This window comes from Osmia lignaria, chromosome 10, assembly GCF_051020975.1.
Source record: "Osmia lignaria lignaria isolate PbOS001 chromosome 10, iyOsmLign1, whole genome shotgun sequence".
NCBI classification, from domain to species: Eukaryota; Metazoa; Arthropoda; class Insecta; order Hymenoptera; family Megachilidae; genus Osmia; species Osmia lignaria.
Genome location: NC_135041.1, coordinates 12,514,743 through 12,536,445, shown reverse-complemented (window position 1 = coordinate 12,536,445; position 21,703 = coordinate 12,514,743). Strand labels below are relative to the sequence as shown.

Below are 21,703 nucleotides of genomic sequence, written 5' to 3'. Positions count from 1 at the left end.
TCCGGATAATCATTCTTCCGTCGAAACGACCCGTTCCTCAGCCACGTCTCGTCAAAGATAAAAAAAAGGAACTGGTTAATGGGATAGGAAGGTCTTATCTCGAACGTTTGAAACGTTTGCGATATCGTATTCTCACAGTAGGACATCGTTCGATCGATGTTCGTATGGTAATTAGTAGGAATGGAATCAAGTTCAATATTGAAGTCAATTTAAAAACAAAAGTTTCGTTGTAAGAATGTTACACATCCCAATTAACCCCCTAGTTCTTTGTTCGTTTCTTTGATTTCTCGTTTTTACCCTGACAAGTCGTCGCGAGGAATCCAATGAAGCTTGCCTTCAAAGAGAATCGCAAAACACTTTTCTGTTAAGTTACGAGATAATGAAGTTTAAAGACAAACGTTTTTCTCTACGGTCTTTCTTTACATCGTTTCTCGTTACACGGTGAAAAGTGCATAAATAAACGACGATGTTCTTAAGGTCAATTAATTACATATTAATTCGGTATGATTTGAACTACATCGTTGAGATCACAATTGACGCGGTTTCTAAACCTCGCGCGAGATACACGATATAAAAGATTTTTATAATTTTCAAGCAACTCCTTGGACATACAACGAGGCTACCATAATAAGACCCTCCCTTCTTATTCTCCCAACTTTTCTTGTAACCAAAAATGCTAGTCCGTCTTACGAAAGAACCTCGGTGACTCTGTTTTTCATTCTTTCGGTAAAGCTCGGCGTGACAGTAGCATTCGTATTGTATGCAGCTTTTTTTTCAGCTGTTTTTCTTTCGTGTATGCACCGAGGCGCGGCCACACACACACACACACACACACACACACGCTCGCAATACTTTTTCCATCTATCAGCCATCTCATTCTGCCTGTGACCCATCTACCACCCACGCGTCCTTTTCTGTACTCATTTTTACACCGACCTATCTCCTCGTTGTACGAACAAGCAATGCGCAAGCTGAAAAAGAAAAGAAAGCAACAAGACGAAACGTTGCTGCCGCCTTCTCGTTTAGCTTCTCTCCATTTCGATAATTGAGAAACGTTTGGTACTCGTGGCTTGGCTTCTGAGAATCTTTGAATTATGGTGACAATCGGACGATTCATAGTCAGATTTAACTACCACCGTAGGTATCGATAACTCTCACCACGAATTTAAGGCAATTGAATAATCGAAGATAGATGAAATTAACCGGTTGAAAAATAATTGCTCGGATAAGGAGATCAACGATCTTCTTTTACATGTGCACTAAGGCGGAGTTTTCAATGGCCACTGACGTAAGTCTCTTGAAAATGTTGAGACTAGAATAAAGTAATGCTCACGATATCGACGAAAATGTAGGACGAACTAAAACGCATTTGATGCAGGAGGAGTGCGTCATTTCCAGGCGTTAAAATCGAGGGTGAAAACGTCGACTTAACGGCACCCTCGCTACACCCATTCCGTCTTTTTCTTTTTTATCTCAGAGCTTGTAAATCGCAATCTAGCGTGTGTTAAAGCTTAGCGAATCCAACTGAATTTAAGTGATTGCGTGTATATGTATAAAAATTAAAAAGTAAATTTTAACGTATATAAAATACAATAAGTAATAATGGACAATGGAATAAATAGAAATTTTAATAATTCAACCGCGGAATTAAGTAAATAGAGCGACGAGGGAAGTCGATGCCTGAACGTAAGCGGATTTGTTTTCGGTGGATATACTTGGGGAGGTCAAATCCTAATCAGTCTTGCCGTAACCGTCGAGCGGTAAACATCTACTCGAAAATCGCGTACCGATCACAAGTTAAAATCGCGCAAATTCTTGTATACCTTTTTCAAAGATTAACATTTTATTATATTCTTAATTATTTTTTATAATTCTGTATCAGTGCGCGTTTTCAAACGAGTACTATCAACGCCACCTGACGGAGGGCTGCGAATAAACAAGTAAGTCGGGTGGATCATAAAAAGCCATCTAGCGGTACTTCGTCTAGCCACTAGCACTAAAAAAATTATATCTGACGTTTCAAATATATTGAGATGTTACTATTCGAATTAGATTGTAATAAGTAAGGCGTAAAACTCAGTTATTTGTCAAAGAATACAATTTTCTATTTCATTTATTCCAATGCCGACCGGTAAACTATCAAACTACAAAATATGAAAATAATGCTTGCATAATATTTGCAGGATACGGAAGTAAATTAGATTCATACAAGAAATATGGAAGTTGTCTAGCTAAGATTATTCCTTCCTGTACGTTTTCTAACATAAATTACAAGCCATAGTGTAAATCACAATAAATTCACTCATTCGCTTCGCGTGTGTTTTAAAATTAGAAAGTGCATCCATTATCGCACCATAATAATCTCGTTCAAGAATCTGATTTTCTGCTTCGAAGGTTTTTAATCGTCGTTTAAAAATCATGGCTTTTGATACTTTGACAGCTAGTGTCATGTACTCGTGATTTTGACATTTAACATTTGACACCACTATTCTTTAACTACTACTAATCGAATTAGCGATTCTATTAATAATCGATTACTACCAATAAGTATAAAAAAGAACTTACTATTACAAGGCTCAAAGATTCTAAGAAATGTGCGTCCGCAGTGTTGGGATTTCGTACGGCGTCGGTATTTCAGACCGTGTGACGCGAGTCCTATAAGATGATTGGCCTGTCCTATAGCTCGTCTGTTGCACGAGCTCAGTTGTTGACGAACTGTCGGAGCGAAAGTACAGGTATCGCCATCTGATGATCGGATAGGACGTGTGTTCGCAAAACGACCGAAACAGGACGCTCGGGCAGAGAAATTCGTCTGTGATTGTGTTAAACGCGCGCGCGTATAACTAACAGTAATACAGTTCTTTTAGAAAAGTAACAATAGCGGTTACGGTTCGTCCTTCCGTTATCATTTCGTCTGTTTAATATTTACATCGCGCGACAAATCGTACGTCAAAATTTCGTTAGGTCACGGGTGAAGATACGAATAGGACCAGCCAGAACGTATTTGCTGTACTATTGGGACAAAGAAGTACGGTAGCCGTGAATCACGAGAACCCTGCAGTGCAAGGATCCTGTAATGTCTTCGTAGTCGACGGGATTGTAATATGTGAAAATGGATTTTAAAAGCGTGGTGTACAACGCAGCGAGGGACGGCACATTGAAACGCTTAAAGGTGAGTTCCGACCGAATTTTTCACTCGATGGCGTAGTTGGCCACATTTTGTACTTTGCTTTGCTATATTATCGTTCGGTGAAAATGTTTTCCCTTCTTTGGATTTTATAAATATATCTCCTTATTTCGGGAACAGTTGTGCCTATAAATGAATTTGATCGTGTTACGTTCAAAGATTGGAAAAGGAAACGTTTTACTGATTAATTAATCGCCTTATCATTAATAGATTACCGTAATTGTTACAATAGGATTTATTCTTTTACAGCGTAGAAATACTTGTAAGGATTCGTTAAAATCATTATTGCTAAACTATAATTACTTTTTTACTTAATATGATAATTTAGTTAAGAAATTTTTCAGTAATATTTAAAGGTCAAATATTTTCATAAAAGAAAGATAATACCTCTGACATTTTAGACAAATGCATTGATAAATATTATGAAATATGTACAATTCAAATTATATGTATGTATGTAAATATTATTATTTTCAGTTTTGACTCCGTTAGTATTAAAGTTAACCTCAATACCGGAACGTTTGATACGTTTTCGCAGTGATTCAATTGAAACGCGGGATCAACAGTTTTCATTGAATATTTTCTAATCTTCGAACAAATCTATTGCAGAGGCGATATTTTCGAGTTTTTGTCATGCAATCGTATTCAAAATAGCAGCATGTTGTTTTAATGACATCTCACGTATACATACATTATAAAATGCGGCGTTTTGCCAAATTCGTAACGTTCTGAAAAAGGGAAAACAAGTTGTTCAATTTATTTGTTAGAGCTCGTCATAACAAATAAAGAAGATTTTATATTATTAAAAAGATTTAAATACGACAGACATTTATATTTAGTCGAAACGATCCACGGACGTTGGGGATGGTAAAAGGGATAACCTCAAAATCTGTTCGGTTGATTGGTATCAAAGATTACGAACAAAAACGAAACGCATTTTAATCGAAATATTAAATTTCCATTAGCGTGATGCGGATAAAAAGTCACGGTTACAAAATCGAAGCTCCGTGTTGTTACATGATATTTATTTATAGAATCCATCATACAGGGTGCTCCTTTGATGCAGAGGATTCGAGAGCAATCCCAATAATTGTATGGCCATCGAAGCGTATTTATGTTTCTTTCAAATATTTTCCGTTACTAATATTATATCTTGTATTTGTACGCTCATATTTATTTCGTTCATGTTTCTTTTTATTTTGATATAATTAATTGATTGGTATATGAAAAAAGTTGATGTATGGTATATCGATTCTCGAATATAACAGCGCGCGATTAATTGACCGCGATTTTTCAAATGTTGATACTGCCGACATGATTTTTTTTCCGTGTCCCACATTAATTACGATTATCGAGGCGAGTGTGATGATTGAAATATGTAGCAGGTACAATTTTAGCTATGTAAATGAATACGAAGAATTATTAATAGTATTGAATTAGTCATGCAGTGTTTTAATTTGTAGGTCGGAATCAGATTAATTTTTTTTCTTATTTAAAATGGAAATTGGTGGGAAAAGGTCGATGTCAATGCATTGTTCGGGCTTGGAAATTGAATTTCCTATTTGTCGAATAATTCAGCGAAGTTAATACGGTAATTGTGACGTGGATTTGTATTGTCCTCATCGTACGGTGACAAACTCACTCAATTAGGTTTCGCGGTAACGATCAATGTACAGCGCTTAATTTAGAATAACCAACCGTCTATATACCATAAGTGCTACTTTGTGGTACTTTTATGTCATCGAATGGTGTCGGACTTTCAATTGCAAGCGTTTGAATATTTTTACGAGCCACTTTAATCCCTCCTAATGAAGCTATATCCCTGTACGTCTTTTTCCTTTTCGTTTTGATACACGATAAATTCTACGAAAGGTAGAAAACAAGTGCTATTGCACTGACGTTTCATTGCATCGGTGATTGTCTCTTAGAAACACGTGTACGGAAAAGAAACCTAATAATGGAACGAGGAAGTTGTCCGGGAATCGTTTTAGATGTTCGATCATTCTAATTGAATCGACTTTGGTAAATAACGTATACGATTAGCGACTGTGATTCCCCTGGTATCGTTCGGATATCGAACGAACCTGGAAAAACAAGTAAGAAGTTTGATTGATTTTCAATAATTAACGATGAGACATCGAATGATGTTCATTCTGAGAATTTATTCATGTACCTATTCGTACAAAAATTACATTGTCAGGATTACAAGAATTGTTTTTTTCTTTACTTTCGAAAAATAATTTGTTCTCCTTTAACATTAGTTCTATTTATTCATTGAGATAATTTCGTAAAGGGTGCTTGGTAGAATCGCTAATAATAAAAATCAGTTTCGATATACCCTACGTGTTTATTTTCAGACGGTAATTTAACATTTAGAACACGCGCGTGGGCGGTAAACGGGTATTTTATACACATGTTTAGAAACTGTGCGAGTGCAACTTTAATTTCACACAACCTACATCATCGATCCTGTGCATCGTCGATAAACCCAGTTTTTCACTTACTACCTTCAATCGTAGTTCATTAAATCTATATCCCAGGTATGAAAATTAACGTAATTGTAAATGAGCATATTTCAATTTGAGATTTGTACTAAGAAAATTTATTACAAATTTCAAATTGAGAACCACGAGTTTTATTCTAGTTCTTTAATCGCTATTTTAATTAGATACTTAAATAGTGCATACGGTACAAAAATAAATTAGTGCAAGCCACTCTATGAAATATTCATATCCGGTGGGTTGTGTATGAAAAAATAGCAGCGACCCTGTTGTTGCTAAAAATATGCAGGTGATACGTTTCTTGCAGCTACGTGAAAGCACGTTGAAAACATTCTCTTTTTATTTCTGTATGTTGGAAAATCGCGGTCGGAATTGAGATGTCTAAATGCAAAATAATGGTTCTATTTATGGGTAGAATGAGAAACATTGTATTTAATACTTCATCCTAGAACCAGTTATAGATAACTCGTATTCTACAGCCAGTATGTTGACGAATCCACTTTGCAAGGTTTTCGAAAGACATTTCATGAATACAGACACAAATACACAGCTGTGACCAACATGTGTAAAATCTGGGTTAGGATTGTACACGTGTGTGACACCTAAACGTTCCAGTTACTAAAATAGCTTCAGAAACGGCGCAAAAATTTGTTTTCATCTTGGTGACAGTAATTCCTTATTCTCAAAAATTAAACTAACGTAATATTTGTAAAATTCATGTATTCACGTTATTTTTTAAGCTCTCCAATTGTTATGGTAGCAAGTTTCGTCCTTCGATACACACTTGATAAAATTCAGTCGATATTCTTATCGAAAAATAAATTGAACTTTATCTAATCGAACGAGTGCTGATAATAACGTACAAGTAATGTTTTATGGAAACACGTAAAGTTGCTCGAAAAAATTGTCTTCTTCAGGTTAAATTTTATAGCCATCTCGTATACAGCCTGTCAAATGACAAAACTGCTTAGAAGTCGATAAGACTTTCAGTGTCAACCTTCTCTGTCTGTCTCCTTGTAAGCCATAAACAAGTTAACCGAACTACTTACTTACCTAAGCGCCTCTGCGAGCCAGTCTTGATAATCAACATGTTAGAAGGTTTCCACCCGATACCTTGACATTGAACCAACCTGTCTGCCCTTCATTTTCTATCACATTCCTCGATTTTTCTACCTTAAGAAACTGAGTTTACATAATTTCCATCATTTTTAATTAGTGCGAATTGGAGATATATTGGAGCACTGTCGCGCTCTTTGTTTACTCTTATTCATATGGGAAATCAAATAGCGAAGCAAAGAAAGAAGTTTCTTCTCCGCGCCTTTCGCGAGGCTATCCTGATATTTTCTCTTTACTTAAGGAAAAGTGTCTACGAATACTGAATTTATGCCAGTTTCCGGAAACGTAAGTCGTTCCATACGATCTTACATACGAAATAAATTTGTGGAACAGAAATTCTAACTTCTAGATTTTCAAGGAAAGGCTGAGGAAAAGTGCATCGTACAATTTGTTATTCCGCGAAATTATATTTATGGAAGAAAGATAAAAAAAACTGTTTAATATTCTCCAATAGTGGGAGTTCGTGTTGTCAGTATTTGCTTCTCAAATTGTGTAGAAATTCGAAGTAAGGCAAAACCGGTTCGTGAATATGCTAATAAATTAGATTACCTCAAATACATTATTGCAATATTATCTCTACCTATTAAGCGTTTTTATATACTGCACTTCTGGTAGACTGGATAGTTCAACGTTCACCAATTATTGTTGCGAAATCGTGCAATTGTCTCGTGGCTAAAATCAGGTCATTCACATGGAAAACCGGATGTTTATGCACCAGAACAATGGCAGATATTTTCATAATTATCATCATACTGGTTTTAACTATCACTTTGCTTCGTACCTTAACATTATTCCCTGTAGACTGTAATAATGAAATTGAATGAAATTTAATTTTAATTGACAAAACCACATTTTTCAGAGAACATACCACGACTCGAATGTCTAGACTTTGGATCAGCAAGATTCTCAAAACAAAATTTGAATACATTCAAAACGTCTATCGTCTGACGTAGATAATACTTTGATTTTTATTTTACATATAAATAAATGAATCTTGCTTCAAAGTTAGTCATTTTTCAACCAAACGAAAGCAGATAAATTACATTATGCATATCTGCGACGTTCTATTGTAATGTTAAGATATGCATCGATGTCGATTAATAATTTGCTGATGAAATACCCGGTAGCGTAACATCACTATCATGAGAATTGAACTTATTAAAATCTCTTTCCGCATACTCCAAGGATCTTTGAAAAGATCCTTTCAACATTGTTGGTAAATCCAAACACGCAAATTGATTCGAATCAAAGGAGCATCATCTCGGTAACTACTGGCCGGGATTTACCGTAATCAAAACACGAATTGTGTCGTAACATTGTAATGATTCACTTGTTAAAGAGTTACTACCTGTTCATGCTTGATAAAGTTGAGAGGAGCTTATTGTTAGATGAATTGTGTTTTGCAGGTAATCAAGGACGCTTTTGTTCTTCATTATGCATGCGTGAAATCATGGAAAACTTGCAAGAATTATATGTGTTTAATTATTATTGTTCCCAGCGTAAACAAGTAATACATAAAACAGACGATGAATTGTCGTTTAGTCATTTTACAACGTGTATTGTCAGCGTGTTAAAAGTAAAAGTGCAAGCTGTCGCATACAATGGTTGTTAAAGTTTTTAAGATAATTGGACGTAAATGCGCGAACACGCGTTCTTCGTCGGTGATGACCAATTAAGACGATAATCGAAAAGGAAGCAGTTAACGAACGTACATCCACGATGACCATGACCGATCAATGTACAAAAGAGCAGTTCTCATTAATCAGTAATAACCGATACGACATTTCCGTGTCATTTGTTTTCTTGATAAAATGAAAAAAAAAAAAATGAGAATTAGAAATACGAACAAATGGAATTCTATCACTGACCTATCTCAACTTGTAGACGTATTTTCCTCATATTAGTTTTACATAAAAAAACAATGGGTTCGTGTTTGATGATTTCATGATATGTATCAGGATTCCCATGGTACGAACAAATTTAATATTCTCTTGGTGTTAATGATATTTATGACTCATTGCATTAAATCACCTGAAATTACGAGCTCTTTTTTTATCACTTCCTTACACATTACATAAAATAATTCGTGATACGTGTCACGATAGAAATCGCATCTAACGTCGATTCGTTGTTATTCAATCGATAATGGAACCAACATCCATACCTTTTGCCACAGCTTTGCAACCTTTCTTATAATACCTTCATCTAAGGACCACGTAACGAAATCTCTCTTGGAAAGTAAACGTACGTTGTAATTTCTCATGTAACTCGGTGTTACATGTTTTTGCGGATTCAGAGTGTTTCAGCTTATTCTTTATTTCCTTCGTGATCGAGTTATGAAATCACGTTTGTTTCCGACGTATCTAGTTACACTTCTTAGTCTCTAGTGAACAGAAATGACATATGGCAGTTGTAAGATAACCCGAGGGTTAAATAGGTTTCAATTATAGTAACGAGTGATTTCTCAGAAAAGTTGGAAAATAGCAATATAGATTTTACTTAGGATAACATATACCATTTCAAATTGTATGTTTCTATTATTATTGCTTTAATTAAAATTATACTATATTGTTGCCACTGACTGTACATTGATGTCACATGTATAGTCGGGAGAAGAAATATAGCAGAATCAGGTTAATCGTATTCATTCGTCATGCTATGTAAGATTCAAGTTAATCGGTTGTTTTAGAATCGCTCCAAGATTATCTGACGTTCTTCGTGCAAGAATCTATTATGTCAGAAATGAATGTAATTTTACGTAATTCACCGTGTGACGTTTTCCATGTTTAGGATTTGCATCCGCGGAAACATTGTACGTAACAATAATACGCACGTGATACCTGTTGCACCTCTACCAAACGAATTACACAATCGGAATACGTTGTAGCTAATCGTGTAATTACGAGTTTTTCTCGTACACGAGTATGACGTATCGATACGTGACGTTTTCCTCGCGATGATGCTTGATACCATTCGAGTTCATTAACCACCCATCGGAGGGTCTTTGATTTCTCCGGTTTCTCTTTAATTTTATTAACTTTCATAATCGAAAGGACAAGAATCGAGAAAATATTTTTAAAAATATGCTAGAAAATCTAAAAAAAGAAATATCGAGAGCAAGGTGATTCGATCGAGACAGTGACGTTTTCCTCGCGATGATGCTTGATACCATTCGAGTTCATTAACCACCCATCGGTGGGTCTTTAATTTTATTAACTTTCATAATCGAGAGAACAAGAATCGAGAAAATATTTTTAAAAATATCCTAGAAAATCTAAAATAGGAAATATCATCGAGAGGAAGGTGATTAAATCGAGACAGTGGATCTCACACGAGTTTCGCGTAAACTTGATACCAGCTCTCTTGGACGTAATATTACGCAATAAATGCTAGTTCCTAGGTAGTAAAACGTAATCGTTCGATTATCCAGAAAACTCGTTCGAGCGTGAGATAGTCTGTATCCGTTTCAATTGGCAGGGAAAATTGAATTTCTTCGTTCCAATGGATTGTAACAGTGTAAGGAACCGATAGAACCGAGAGAACCAGAGAGAGAGAGAGATCGGTCAGCTGTACAAGTTTGATCATTTCTCGTAATCGGAATGCAGAATCGCATAACTTTTACGTGGAACGGGCTCTCTTGTTAGGTAACAGACGGTAAGAGTTGATCAGGAAGAACAATTAGAAAGTGTACGATGGTGTTCTGGCGCATAAGCAGACTTATACGATCATTCGTGGCTAGGTTGCATAAATATCACCACGCAGGGCCACTTTCTCGCGATCTATACGTATACCTGGCTGCTTGACCACCTCTCCTTTCGATCCTGCACCTGATCAAGAAGAAGGTCCCTCTCTTCAAACTTCGTCTTTCTTTCTCCTACTCTTTCACCTGGGCTCGATAGAATTTTACGCACATCGCGAGTAACCTCGGGACAGTGGTCGGTCGTGCACAGAACACGCTTCTTCAGATCGTTTCCCGATTTTTACGAAAGCTGCGCAAGATTTTCTCGTTTTTATTAAAAAGGAATTTATTTAGTCAGGTTGAAACCGTCGAGTTTCGTCGATTTCTTGCCGATCTCTCGCGTTAATTTCTATTCAACCGGTTCGCATCGGTTTTCTCCAGTATCATCGGTTCAGATCAATTTTCCGCTGATCTCAGCGTTTTTCGTCGGACATCTCGCGTTTATAAGCTCGTAGCGCGCCTTTATCTATTAGCATTACCTCGTTAACGTGTACTATATTCATATGTGACGCGAAGTGGCAAATGCTTCCTCGCTCTTTGTACAACGAACGACAAAGTGTGCTGATGTCTCGTTTCCAACCTGTTAAATAATCACGCGAGTGCGTTCACCGTCGCGAATATGTTTGAAAAGAAACGTGTTATCAACGCTGACCTTGTTCGTAAATTGTACGTAACAGTTGATTTTCTTTTAGTTTAGCAGTAGAAGGTGTGAAAGGTATGATTTTGATTTTTAATTAACATAGACACGGTGAAATGATTACCGATGAAATTATGAAATGCGAACGGTGTTTGTGTTCATTTAATTTCTATTTATTTTTGAACGCTGATTATAGTCGCCCCAATATTGTTACCGGTATTCCATATTTTAAAGAAAAATTTGATAAAGCAAAAGGAGAAGAAAATGGAGTACGAGGCGAACGAAGAACACTTTACGCGGGTGAGTTTTCTATGCGACTCGTTTATTATCATAGATAATTAACTTCATAACGTTACAAGTTTCTTGCGTACGCTTTTTGCTTTGCGCGCTCTATTATACTTTTGTCGATAAGAAGTTCGCGACTGATGGAGCGTGAACGTAAAAATTATTTCCCGATAACTATGCGCGATTTATTTCGATCGTTCGCAATGATTGCCGATTTAATTTTCTACGTATCACCGAAAATTGATTTCATCAAATACACGGTGTAAAAGGAAGAAAGTGAATTGAAAAGTATATTTTTTAATGCTCTGTGCAGCTTTCAAATTTCTCCTCATTTTCACGCACCCACTCTTCGACATTATCCGACCACTTTTCCCAGCTGTTATGAGTTGGAACGAGTACCATCGGGCAATTGCACTTGCAATTTACTTTCGCCTTAAGCTGGATACGACGAGTGTTATTTTATGCTATCAAATCATATCAGACGTTCAGTGTTTCGAAATCGGCCGTTTGATTTTTATATCCTTCCTTTGAAATATGTCAGCGGTAATTGAAGAACACCGCGTACATTTTGCTGACGTTGAATTCGTGCTTGAAATAGAATTTCTCATCTGTGTTTCAAGGCGCATTTGCATTCAAGTGATGCTCCTCCTCAGCGGTTCGTTGGCTGTAGAAAAATAAACTCTCTCGATTCCTTCGTTTCAGCCTTACCTCGACGTTTCTTTGAATTCATTTTTCACCGTTTCTGGGATAGACTCGTGCATGTTTATTTATAACGTGTCCCACAATCGGGAAGAAATACATTATTCGCAATAACATATTCCTCGACGATCGCTGTGATCATCGCTAATTATCATTCTAATAGATCGAACCATATTCCGAGGTCGTTCAACTCTGGTAACAGCGACGACAGTTAATTGTTTCTAAAGCGGTTATTAATCGCTTCTGCCAGCGGATGTCTGCAAAAACACTCTTTCATTTTACCGAGGTCGATAACAATATATTTTTTTCCATTTTACATCGTAGATTATTTTTTGCGACACTTTCTTCTGAATTCTTATTTTGCCAGCTTACTATGATGGATAGTAATTATTTTGCAACGCCGACGTAATTTCCCTCGGTCAAGAACCGACCATAGCAAAGTGTAATGAACCAAGTAACAATTACACTCGAACGTTTTTTCTTGAAATTGAAATTGTCTCGTGATTGTTACAGTTCATTCTCCGTGGATAAATGTACGTGTCGCTTTGTACTCTATATTCATAGTTGGTACGAAATACGGTTTTTTGTTTAAGCTGCAACCATGAACTGTCGGTTATAGTTTAGGCGCGAAGCGTCCTTCTGAATTTAAACGAGCACCGGAATACACCTGGCATATAAAGCTATGTTTAATAAAACATTAATCCTTTGTTTTCTTTAAGTGTCCTAAAATACTTTCGAAGCAATTTATAATTCCAAATTACAATGCTGTTATTAATAATGATTAGTCGTAAATTATGAGTTAGAAATTGTTAGTTTTGGGTCAACGATCGTAAATATGAAAGTGTCTTCTATCGAAACATAAACATTCTGTTCCAGGTCGAATTAGTGAATTTTTATGCCCAATAAAATTCTGAATATTTTTAGCAGGTTTCATTCGTCGAAACAAGGACGTCATTTTATTTTTCAAAAAACTCTAATGACGGAGCACTTTGTACAATCTTATAAGAAACAAATTTATGAAATTCATATCTGTATCCTGACCAGTTACTTCCACAATATTTCTTCTTCTAGTAAGCGAAAAGAAAAGCTGTAAAGTTGTAAATTGTAAAGTCATAAAGCGGGAAGTCGTAAAATTCAATGGTCATGGTAGTGTTGAGAGCGATAACATGATTAATGACAAAGTCAAGCAAAATGTAGCCTATTTTCAACGCAGAAAATATGTTGTTCGGTATTTAACTCGTTACAGGTGTCTAACTGAAGATAGTACGTTCTAAAGTGGAATACCAATGAACGGATGGAACGTGTATAGAAATATCGAGGGGAACGAGAAAAAAAAAAAGTAGGATTCCCATTGAGACTGAACAAGTACCAAGATCAGTAACTCGGCAGACTGTCAGTTCTTTTTCAAGGCAACACTTTGTTTAACGAACGACAAGTTCCTTTGCTAGACAAACGAAATAATGGCTTATGTTAATTAATATTTTAGGCGAGTTTCTTACGTAACTGGACATTTTTTCCCCCAAACTGGTTTCGAAATGTTAGTTTTTCAAAGGAAATACTGCTTTCTAATCGCTATTTATCATTTAATATTGTAAACTGCTGGAGGTTTCACTTCAAAATATGTTTGGAAATAAAAGGATGTTTGAGAACTATAGCTTAGCCCAGTTACCTGAGACACCTACCATACTCAATAAATTATGTACCGTTCCACTAATTATAAGACAATGTATTGAACACACTACCTCCTATTTTATTACCTTATATTTCATTCGCAAATATGCACTTTGTACGAACGACGTACATGTACATTACCGTCAAAAAGTTTGGAAACGAAGAGATTTAAATAAATAATTCAACTGCATTGCATAATATAAAATACATACTTCACTTTATATAGTAATATAAAAGAGAACGGTATTAGAATTAACCTATTAACTGCCAAATTTTTATTTTTGATATTTTTATCTAACATTTTATTTAATATAATCCTATTGCAAATGATAAAAATACATATATATATATATATATATATTCAAATCCCCATTTGGGGATCGTGGTAGCAAATGGGTTAAACAAAAGAATACAATGTACAATCACTTATCTCGACTTTTTAATTATTTTTTAAATCAATTCAAATGTTTCCAAACTTCTTAGCGGTAGTATACATTTGAAACAATGAACACAATAATGTATGTCTCAGTCGGTGATCGATGATGATTCTGTTTAGTGAAAGGGTTAAACTCCGCCGACTTCGATACGATCTTTGAAAGCAATTATATTGTTCACCGTTAAAGAAGGTTCATCGTGTTAGATCTTTAGCGAGAGAAGCCGTTCCGGTGTCGTTCGTTCCCATTACCTACATTTCTTGCCGGATCAGGCCCAAAAAGCCGGGCCCACGAAAAAGAAAATCGGTCAGTCGAGTAACGGAATACGTTGTCCGTTTCACGTATGTACGCGTTCAAACACGTGTGTATCCGAAGGTTACAAAGAAAGAACTGTATTTAGAGAAACGATGGAAGAAAGGGAAGAAAACTGACAGAAATGAGGGAGAGGGGGAGCAGGTGATAAATGTTTAAAAGGGAAAAATGTAAAGGAAAATCTAGGCTCTCGGGTCTCATCTTCTTTCTCCCCGCCCCTCCTTTTCAACGCACAACGACGTTTTGTCCATTCACCATACCTGGCCGTGGGCCCAGTGTCACCGATTATTCGTTTAACGGGACCTATACCTGCACGGTGGTGGAGAAGCATGATTTCACCAGAAGCCAATCACCGGTTAGGGGTTTCGGACCTCGGTCAGTCGAAGAATACACCGTTGCGAGCGAGCACAGGTTCCGTTTTCCCCCCCCAAAAAAATCGGTACCGCATCGTCGAAACGTTAACCATCCAAGTTTGAAAAGAAATTTGCAAAATCATAAAGAAAGAGTCGCGCGTTTTCCAAGGATGCAATATTGACTTTGCATGAACCAAAGGATTCGTTTCGCGATTTACGATCCTTCAGCGAATTTACACGGGAACGTGAGGCAAATATATCCCGTCAACGACCACGTGCTGTCAAACCAGACGGGCTACACCTCCGCGATCCCTTGTGTACACTGTATCGAAGTTTATCTTTGCGAACAATCCTCGTCTGACCGTTCTTCGACAGTGTTTGCTCTCGTCTGTTACGTCAAGTTACAGGGCGTATTGTAATTCGTGAGAATGAAATGTTGGTGGTTCGGTTAGCTTCAACGAAAACAAATAGAAATCGTGAATTGTGTTTTATGCGACAATTGCGTCGTCTTAACTGGTACTCCTCCTGGCGAATGGTGTTTATAAGCCGGTGATACATACCCGGAAAATTCTTTAATTTCGTATTTAACACGTTTCCTTCGTATACATCACCGCTCCCGCGTCCGCGATCCAGTTCTTGATAACCCATCTTTGATTTCGCGATGAATTCGTACGTGTCCGTCGCAGGGATTTTGAAACCGTGCTCTTCTAACAGCGAGATTGTTAAAAGTACTCTGATAACTCAGTCTTGAAACGATTTCGTTAGGTTCCACTCGAATATCTCGGTGAAAAGGTTTAGGAGACGGTGTACGCGATAGGAAATTAATTTGAATGAAAGAATTGAACATAAAGGTGGTACGGGAACGAGTGAACACCGAGGTGGGGGATAGAGTAGAACGAGGCGAACAAAAGCGTGCAAATACGTAAGAGAAGAAACAGCAGTTTTGGAAAGAGGCTCGAGTGAGACTACATAAAAGAGAAGAGCCGTGATATTTTATATACTTATCCTTCGTCGAAGCAAGGAACTGCGCGGTGACGAGTGTTTCTCGTCTATGAGTACAGTCTGCCCGATATTCCTGATAACTTTGAACCAGTGACGTAACTATCGTTTGAAAAATACCACGTGATTGTTCAATCACGAGTTCAATTCAACGATTCATCACGGGTTCCGTACTGTCAAATGTAAGTTACATTAGAAAGAGGATCGTGAAATGTGTAGGAAAAAGAATTGAGATAGATCACTGATCATTTTTGGAGAGGGATTATTATTTCATAAACATCGATGCGACACGAGTTTAGATGATCACCCACGCGATACCAAGTGATCGGATATTCAGTTTAATGTAGTTTTATAAAGTAATGGTGTGTCTGTTCCAGGTGTTTCTGGATCATCGAGGAAAAGATGAGGTAGGACAATTAGTGGGCGCCAAAACTCATGGCGCAACACCTTTGGTCATGGCCTGTCGAAACGGACACTACGACGTGGCTGAGTACCTCATCAAAGAATGCGGAGCGGATATCGAACAGCCTGGGTCAGGTGAGACTCGAATTCGATTCGCGGAATGCTTTCGAACGCGTCAGCGTCTTTTCAATTAGGACGAGGAAGATGAGCTGTGAAATGATTAATTTTGTTAAACAGTCGTATTTGGCGGGGAAACGATAGAAGGTGCACCGCCTCTATGGTGCGCAGCTGCAGCCGGTCATTTGGCTCTGGTCAGATTACTGGTGAAAAGAGGTGCCAAGGTGAACTCGACCACCAAAACAAATTCCACGCCATTGCGCGCGGCCTGCTTCGATGGTTATTTTGAAATCGTCCGATTTTTGGTAAATCACGGTGCAGGTAAGAACGATGGTTCATTTTTCATTCTTAACTCGTCATCTTTTAATCACCGTAGGAGATAGAATCAGCTATTTAATTGCTGCGTCGCGACAGCTGCAGAATTTCAAACAACATCTGAGGATTTATGGTTTATCTCTTTAAGAATATTGTTTACTTTCTATTCTTATTTAATTTAATTAAATTAATTCTGAATATTCCAAATATTACTCTCTTTAAGCGTTGAAAACACGTGTTGTTTACAATTCGATTAGATTAATGTCCACGTTATATTTCTGCAGCTACCGTTTATTTACGATAATACCTTGTATTGAAAGAAAATGAATCGATCGATTCACGAACGAGTTACATTTATCATTTCGTAAAGAGGACCGAATGTACCATAAACACAAGATCGCGTCGTTTGATTGCAGACATCGAAATGGCTAACCATCAGGGTCACACCAGTCTGATGATCGCTTGTTACAAAGGTCACATTAAAATCGCCAAGTTCCTACTCGCCTTGAAAGCGGACGTGAACCGGAAATCCGTCAGGGGTTACACGGCGCTTCACGATTGCGCCGAAAGCGGATCACTGGACATCGTGAAGCTACTGATCGAGCACGGTGCCCGGATGGACGTGGACTCGTACGGGATGACACCGCTCCTTGTGGCAGCAGTAACAGGTTAAAGCAGAATGTTCCACGCACAACCCTGAAGGTTCCCTTAAGACGATTACAATTAATGCTTATCCGAGTGTTTCGTTATACGAACGAGGAAACACTCCGGTAAAAGATAAATTATCACGGGACAATTTTTCATCTTACAGGACATAAACACATCGTCGAGTACTTCATCGGTATACCGAATTTAGTCAGTCGGAAAGAACGGATAGACGCGTTGGAATTGTTGGGGGCGACTTACGTGGATAAAGAAAGGGACATGATAGGGGCGCTCGAATTTTGGAAACGAGCGATGGACGAAAGGTTCGTTAAAACTTTTGCAATTGGGATTACACCGTTTCGTTGATAGATTCGAACGGATCGTAGAGGAGAATTCTTGTTATTCACTAATGATTAAATATCAGGGCAACTATCGTGTTTTAGATATCGAAGAGATAGCCCGGTGATAGCGAAACCATTGCCACCCCCTGTGGTAGCTGCCTACGATTTCACAAGAGAAATTTCCAACCCAGATGAATTGGACGATCTGTTAACCGATCCGGATGAAATGCGAATGCAGGCATTGGTGATCAGGGAACGAATATTAGGGCCAGCTCATCCTGATACCAGTTACTATATACGTTATAGAGGAGCACTGTACGCGGACGGTGGGAAATTCGATCGTTGCATCAAACTTTGGAATTACGCTTTGGATATGCAGCAGAGTATGTTGGAGCCGCTCGATCCAATGACTCAGAGTTCACTGTTCAGTTTTACCGAGTTGTTTAGCTTTATGATAGGTACTCAGACTAGTACCGGGCGCAGAGTACCACCGGTACAAAAGAAGGAACTTCTTAGAGTATTCAAGAAAGCTGTAAGTGTTCGATCTTGTCGTGAAAAGGATTTTTAATTACCATTTTCACAGGGATACAGATGAACGACGTGTTGTTTCAGGTCTTAGAGGTGGCATTAGGCAAACAAATGTTGGATAAAATCCCGGTCTGCAAACGTGATCTAACTTATTTGAACAGAGTTCTTGTGATTACTTTGCATCTCGCGTGTTTACTAACACGTGAGATTCCAGAGAAAGGGACGGACGAATACATCACGTTGCACAAAGCGATTTATGAACTAGTTGGAATAAATGCGAAAGGCAAACAAGTGAGTTGATTGGAAAACAAGGATGGTTTAAATAATTGTACGTGTTTCATGGTAATTTAAATGTTCTATGTTGTGTGTTTTCAGGGCCGTGATGTATTGCAATTAATTTATAGCGAAAAGGGTGCCGTAGTTGGGAGCTATTCGACCTCCAAGTTCCCCTCGTCGAATTTAGCGAACGCTCTTATTAAAGTTGGCGCTGACGTTACGGCAAGAGACAACGACGGTAATACAGCGTTACATCTTGCTGCTGTTTCGCACTTTAGGCGGCCAGATCTTGCCGTTACTCTTCTCGAGGCTGGTGCCCACATCGACACCGTTAATAACGAGGGTAAAACCTTTGAGATGTTGTTACGCGATAAACGTCTATACGACTCGGTATGCCCTGTAAAATACACCACGCTCACCTGTTTAGCGGCTAGAGTAGTCAAAAGAACGTACGAACTGGAAGACGTACCGAAACATCTTCGCGCTTTCGTTCAGATGCACTAGTGGGTGTAATCGATGGGCTGAAGAAAAAGCTGTATCGTGTAAAAATACCACAGGACGTATTTATTTATTAATCGAACGAAAAAGAGTCGACAATGAAGTTTTACTTTTTTTCGTACACGTAAACTAACTACCAGAATGTGTTTCCGAATGGGAGAATATAAGATCTACTTTTTGAGAATTGCCATTACAACAAGCGATAAGTAGAGTACACTCTAAGGGACATCTCAGATTTCAGTTGTATTATCTTGAAATCGTGAAGATTGATTCGTCGTACGAGACTATTTTAATGACTCAGGTATATTGCCCAAGGCTGGACAGAAATGACACATAATTCAGGATATGTACATTAAATTTCCAAGTTAATATGGCAATGTTTTTTCTTTATTGTGATTTTCTACAAAGAAGAAGATATTTGATACTAACGTCGAACGACGTGTAAGGCATACGATAAAGGAGGAGAGTACTTATTACGTGCATTGTTTACAATGGCTTACAAATACTGTCAATGTGATTTTATTGTTGTATAATTGGCTGACAGCCTACCCCTTATACATAAACCCCATATAAGCCATAATATACACATACTTCATCGATACTATTTAGTCATAACGGGGATGTATGCTAAATTGACAGATACGTGTAATCGTAGAAGACACGATTTTACCTTCGTTGCTGTATAAAAAAAGAAATAAAAAAGAAGAAAAAAAGAGGGATAAGAAAGTGTAATAGAGTTTTGTTGATATAGCATGAAACGATTTCAATAAAAAATAAAGCATATGCTTTTGTGATAAAAATCGTAAAAAATGAAAATCATAACTATTAATTTTTTTTTTTGCAAATGTTACAGACCTTTTCAGTTTAAGGATGTGTGTTTTGTTTCTACTAGACATGGTTGGAATGTCACTTAAGTTATGTTGCTTTAAAGAATTTGCTAATCGATTAGATTCGGGGTTGTATACCCCTATTACGATATAGATAGTACATGGAAGTTTCTTGAAAATGGTTCGTTTACATCGATTTTCAAGCTTACCTTTATTTAAAATGTGATAAACATACATATAGTTTGTAAGTATTATACAGAATTATATATATATATATATATATACTTAAGAAGAATCACATAGGTGATGTGTTCAAGTAAGGTGCTTTTTTTGAGGATGAACAAATAATTACACTTGACACTATGTAGCACAGCTGCCATGGTAACAGCAATTCGTATAGCATGTAATTTTCATCAGAATTCGATCCAGCTATAAAGTTTTGTACTTTTTAACACGTTTCATTCCAATAATTATATTCACACACTGTTACTGGTTTACACAGGACACTTATAATTCTCAGCAAAAAAAGTATCTTACGTTAATGATCACCAAATTTAACTGTTTTATAATGTAAAGACTGTGGAAATACAGGCGTGATTAATAATATAATCAAGTGGTTATTTCACCTGGATGAAACTTACCACTCCATTACCTTGTGATCTGGTTAGATAGCATTCCTGGAAGAACAACATACTCATAAAAATCTTTGTTAACAATTTTGAAGCTTACCTTTGTTTTCCTGTAAAACATTAGCCGCAATTTAAAAATGATTAACATATTAAAATATATTTAATTTGATCCTGCATGATTGAACATTTTATTTTTGGACAGTTTCTAACAGACTTTTTCAACAATGAATCAATTGGCAAAATCCAGAAGGAAATGCAGTTATCATCCCCTATTTAACACAACTGAGATCAGTCACTTACAATGGAAATCAATGCAACAGACCATCGACACATGATCTCATGCGTTATAAAATAAGAACCCTACTAGTGACCAATGACATTGTAAGAAAAAAAAAAGATACATCGTTCTTCAAATGTTAAGAAACAAATGTGGCAACCACACAATGGAAATCGACGACGGTTATTTAAAAAAATTCCATGTGCATAGCGAAAAGACGCATTAAAATGTTTCAATGGCGATTGAAGACCAGAGCATACAAAAAATATGTACGACCACTTACCATAAAAGTCATTGTTACCGTCAAACCATTTGCTTCTTACGTTATGCAAAATTCATTTTGGACAGACAGAGAATTATGCGGGAAACTTTTAGACCAGATACAATTACCAATAAATATAGAAGATACTTTGGATACTACGATACATAAGAATCAACCACGGTGTTAGGAGACGAATTGCTACATTGCCAGTGAATTTTAATTTTTCCCAAAACCTCTTAATCCACTACTTGGATCAGTGATAAAACTTCGTTAATTAATCTTCAGAAGAAGACTACCATACATAATTTGATGATCTGAATATCGTTTTGACTATCGCTGAAGGAACAAATGTTCGGTAAACAGATTTCAAACAAAACTATTCCCTCTTGAAACGTGTTCATCATCAGAGTAATAGAAAACCACAATCACCTGAAAAAACATATCTCACCTGTGATGTAAGCAAATATTCATCTCACAGATTGGAAATCTTCAATCTCAAAAAATAAGCAGGGATTTCTACAATTAGAAATACAACTGTAAATGTTCTTAAACAGAAATGTCTGTTTAAAAAAAAAAAAAGTGCAACGCATTTGAAACTCATTCTACATAAATGTATCGCACACGGTCAATTGCAGAAACGATATCCTGTATAC

The 21,703-nt window shown here is 37.1% G+C and overlaps 2 protein-coding genes across 7 annotated transcripts in view; one reads left to right on the top strand and one right to left on the bottom strand.

The window, feature by feature from the left end:
• The window catches only part of gro (TLE family member transcriptional corepressor groucho), a 62,244-nt gene extending 59,542 nt beyond the window's left edge, over positions 1-2,702 (bottom strand). The window contains exon 1 of the mRNA XM_034339539.2: positions 2,566-2,702. The gene's annotated coding sequence lies outside the window, so the exon portion shown is untranslated. The remainder of the gene's footprint in view (positions 1-2,565) is intronic.
• LOC117611575 (protein fem-1 homolog CG6966) lies at positions 1,768-21,665 on the top strand. 6 transcript variants are annotated; one of them, XR_004583216.2, is made up of 9 exons: positions 2,721-3,172; positions 16,311-16,470; positions 16,573-16,773; positions 17,184-17,435; positions 17,579-17,735; positions 17,856-18,285; positions 18,366-18,572; positions 18,657-21,057; positions 21,137-21,665. XR_004583216.2 is itself a non-coding variant. In XM_034339552.2 (9 exons), exons 2-9 carry the CDS (start codon positions 11,445-11,447, stop codon positions 19,059-19,061), a joined length of 1,848 nt encoding a protein of 615 aa, XP_034195443.1. In that variant the 5' UTR covers positions 9,342-11,258; positions 11,377-11,444; the 3' UTR covers positions 19,062-21,665. The 6 variants fall into 6 exon arrangements, 5 of the variants coding, with proteins under 5 accessions (XP_034195445.1, XP_034195440.1, XP_034195441.1 ...); XM_034339552.2 differs by lacking the exon at positions 2,721-3,172 and adding exons at positions 9,342-11,258; positions 11,377-11,480 and having other exon boundaries at positions 18,657-21,665; XM_034339554.2 differs by lacking the exon at positions 2,721-3,172 and adding an exon at positions 1,768-1,940 and having other exon boundaries at positions 18,657-21,665.
• Positions 21,666-21,703: the final 38 nt, after the last annotated feature.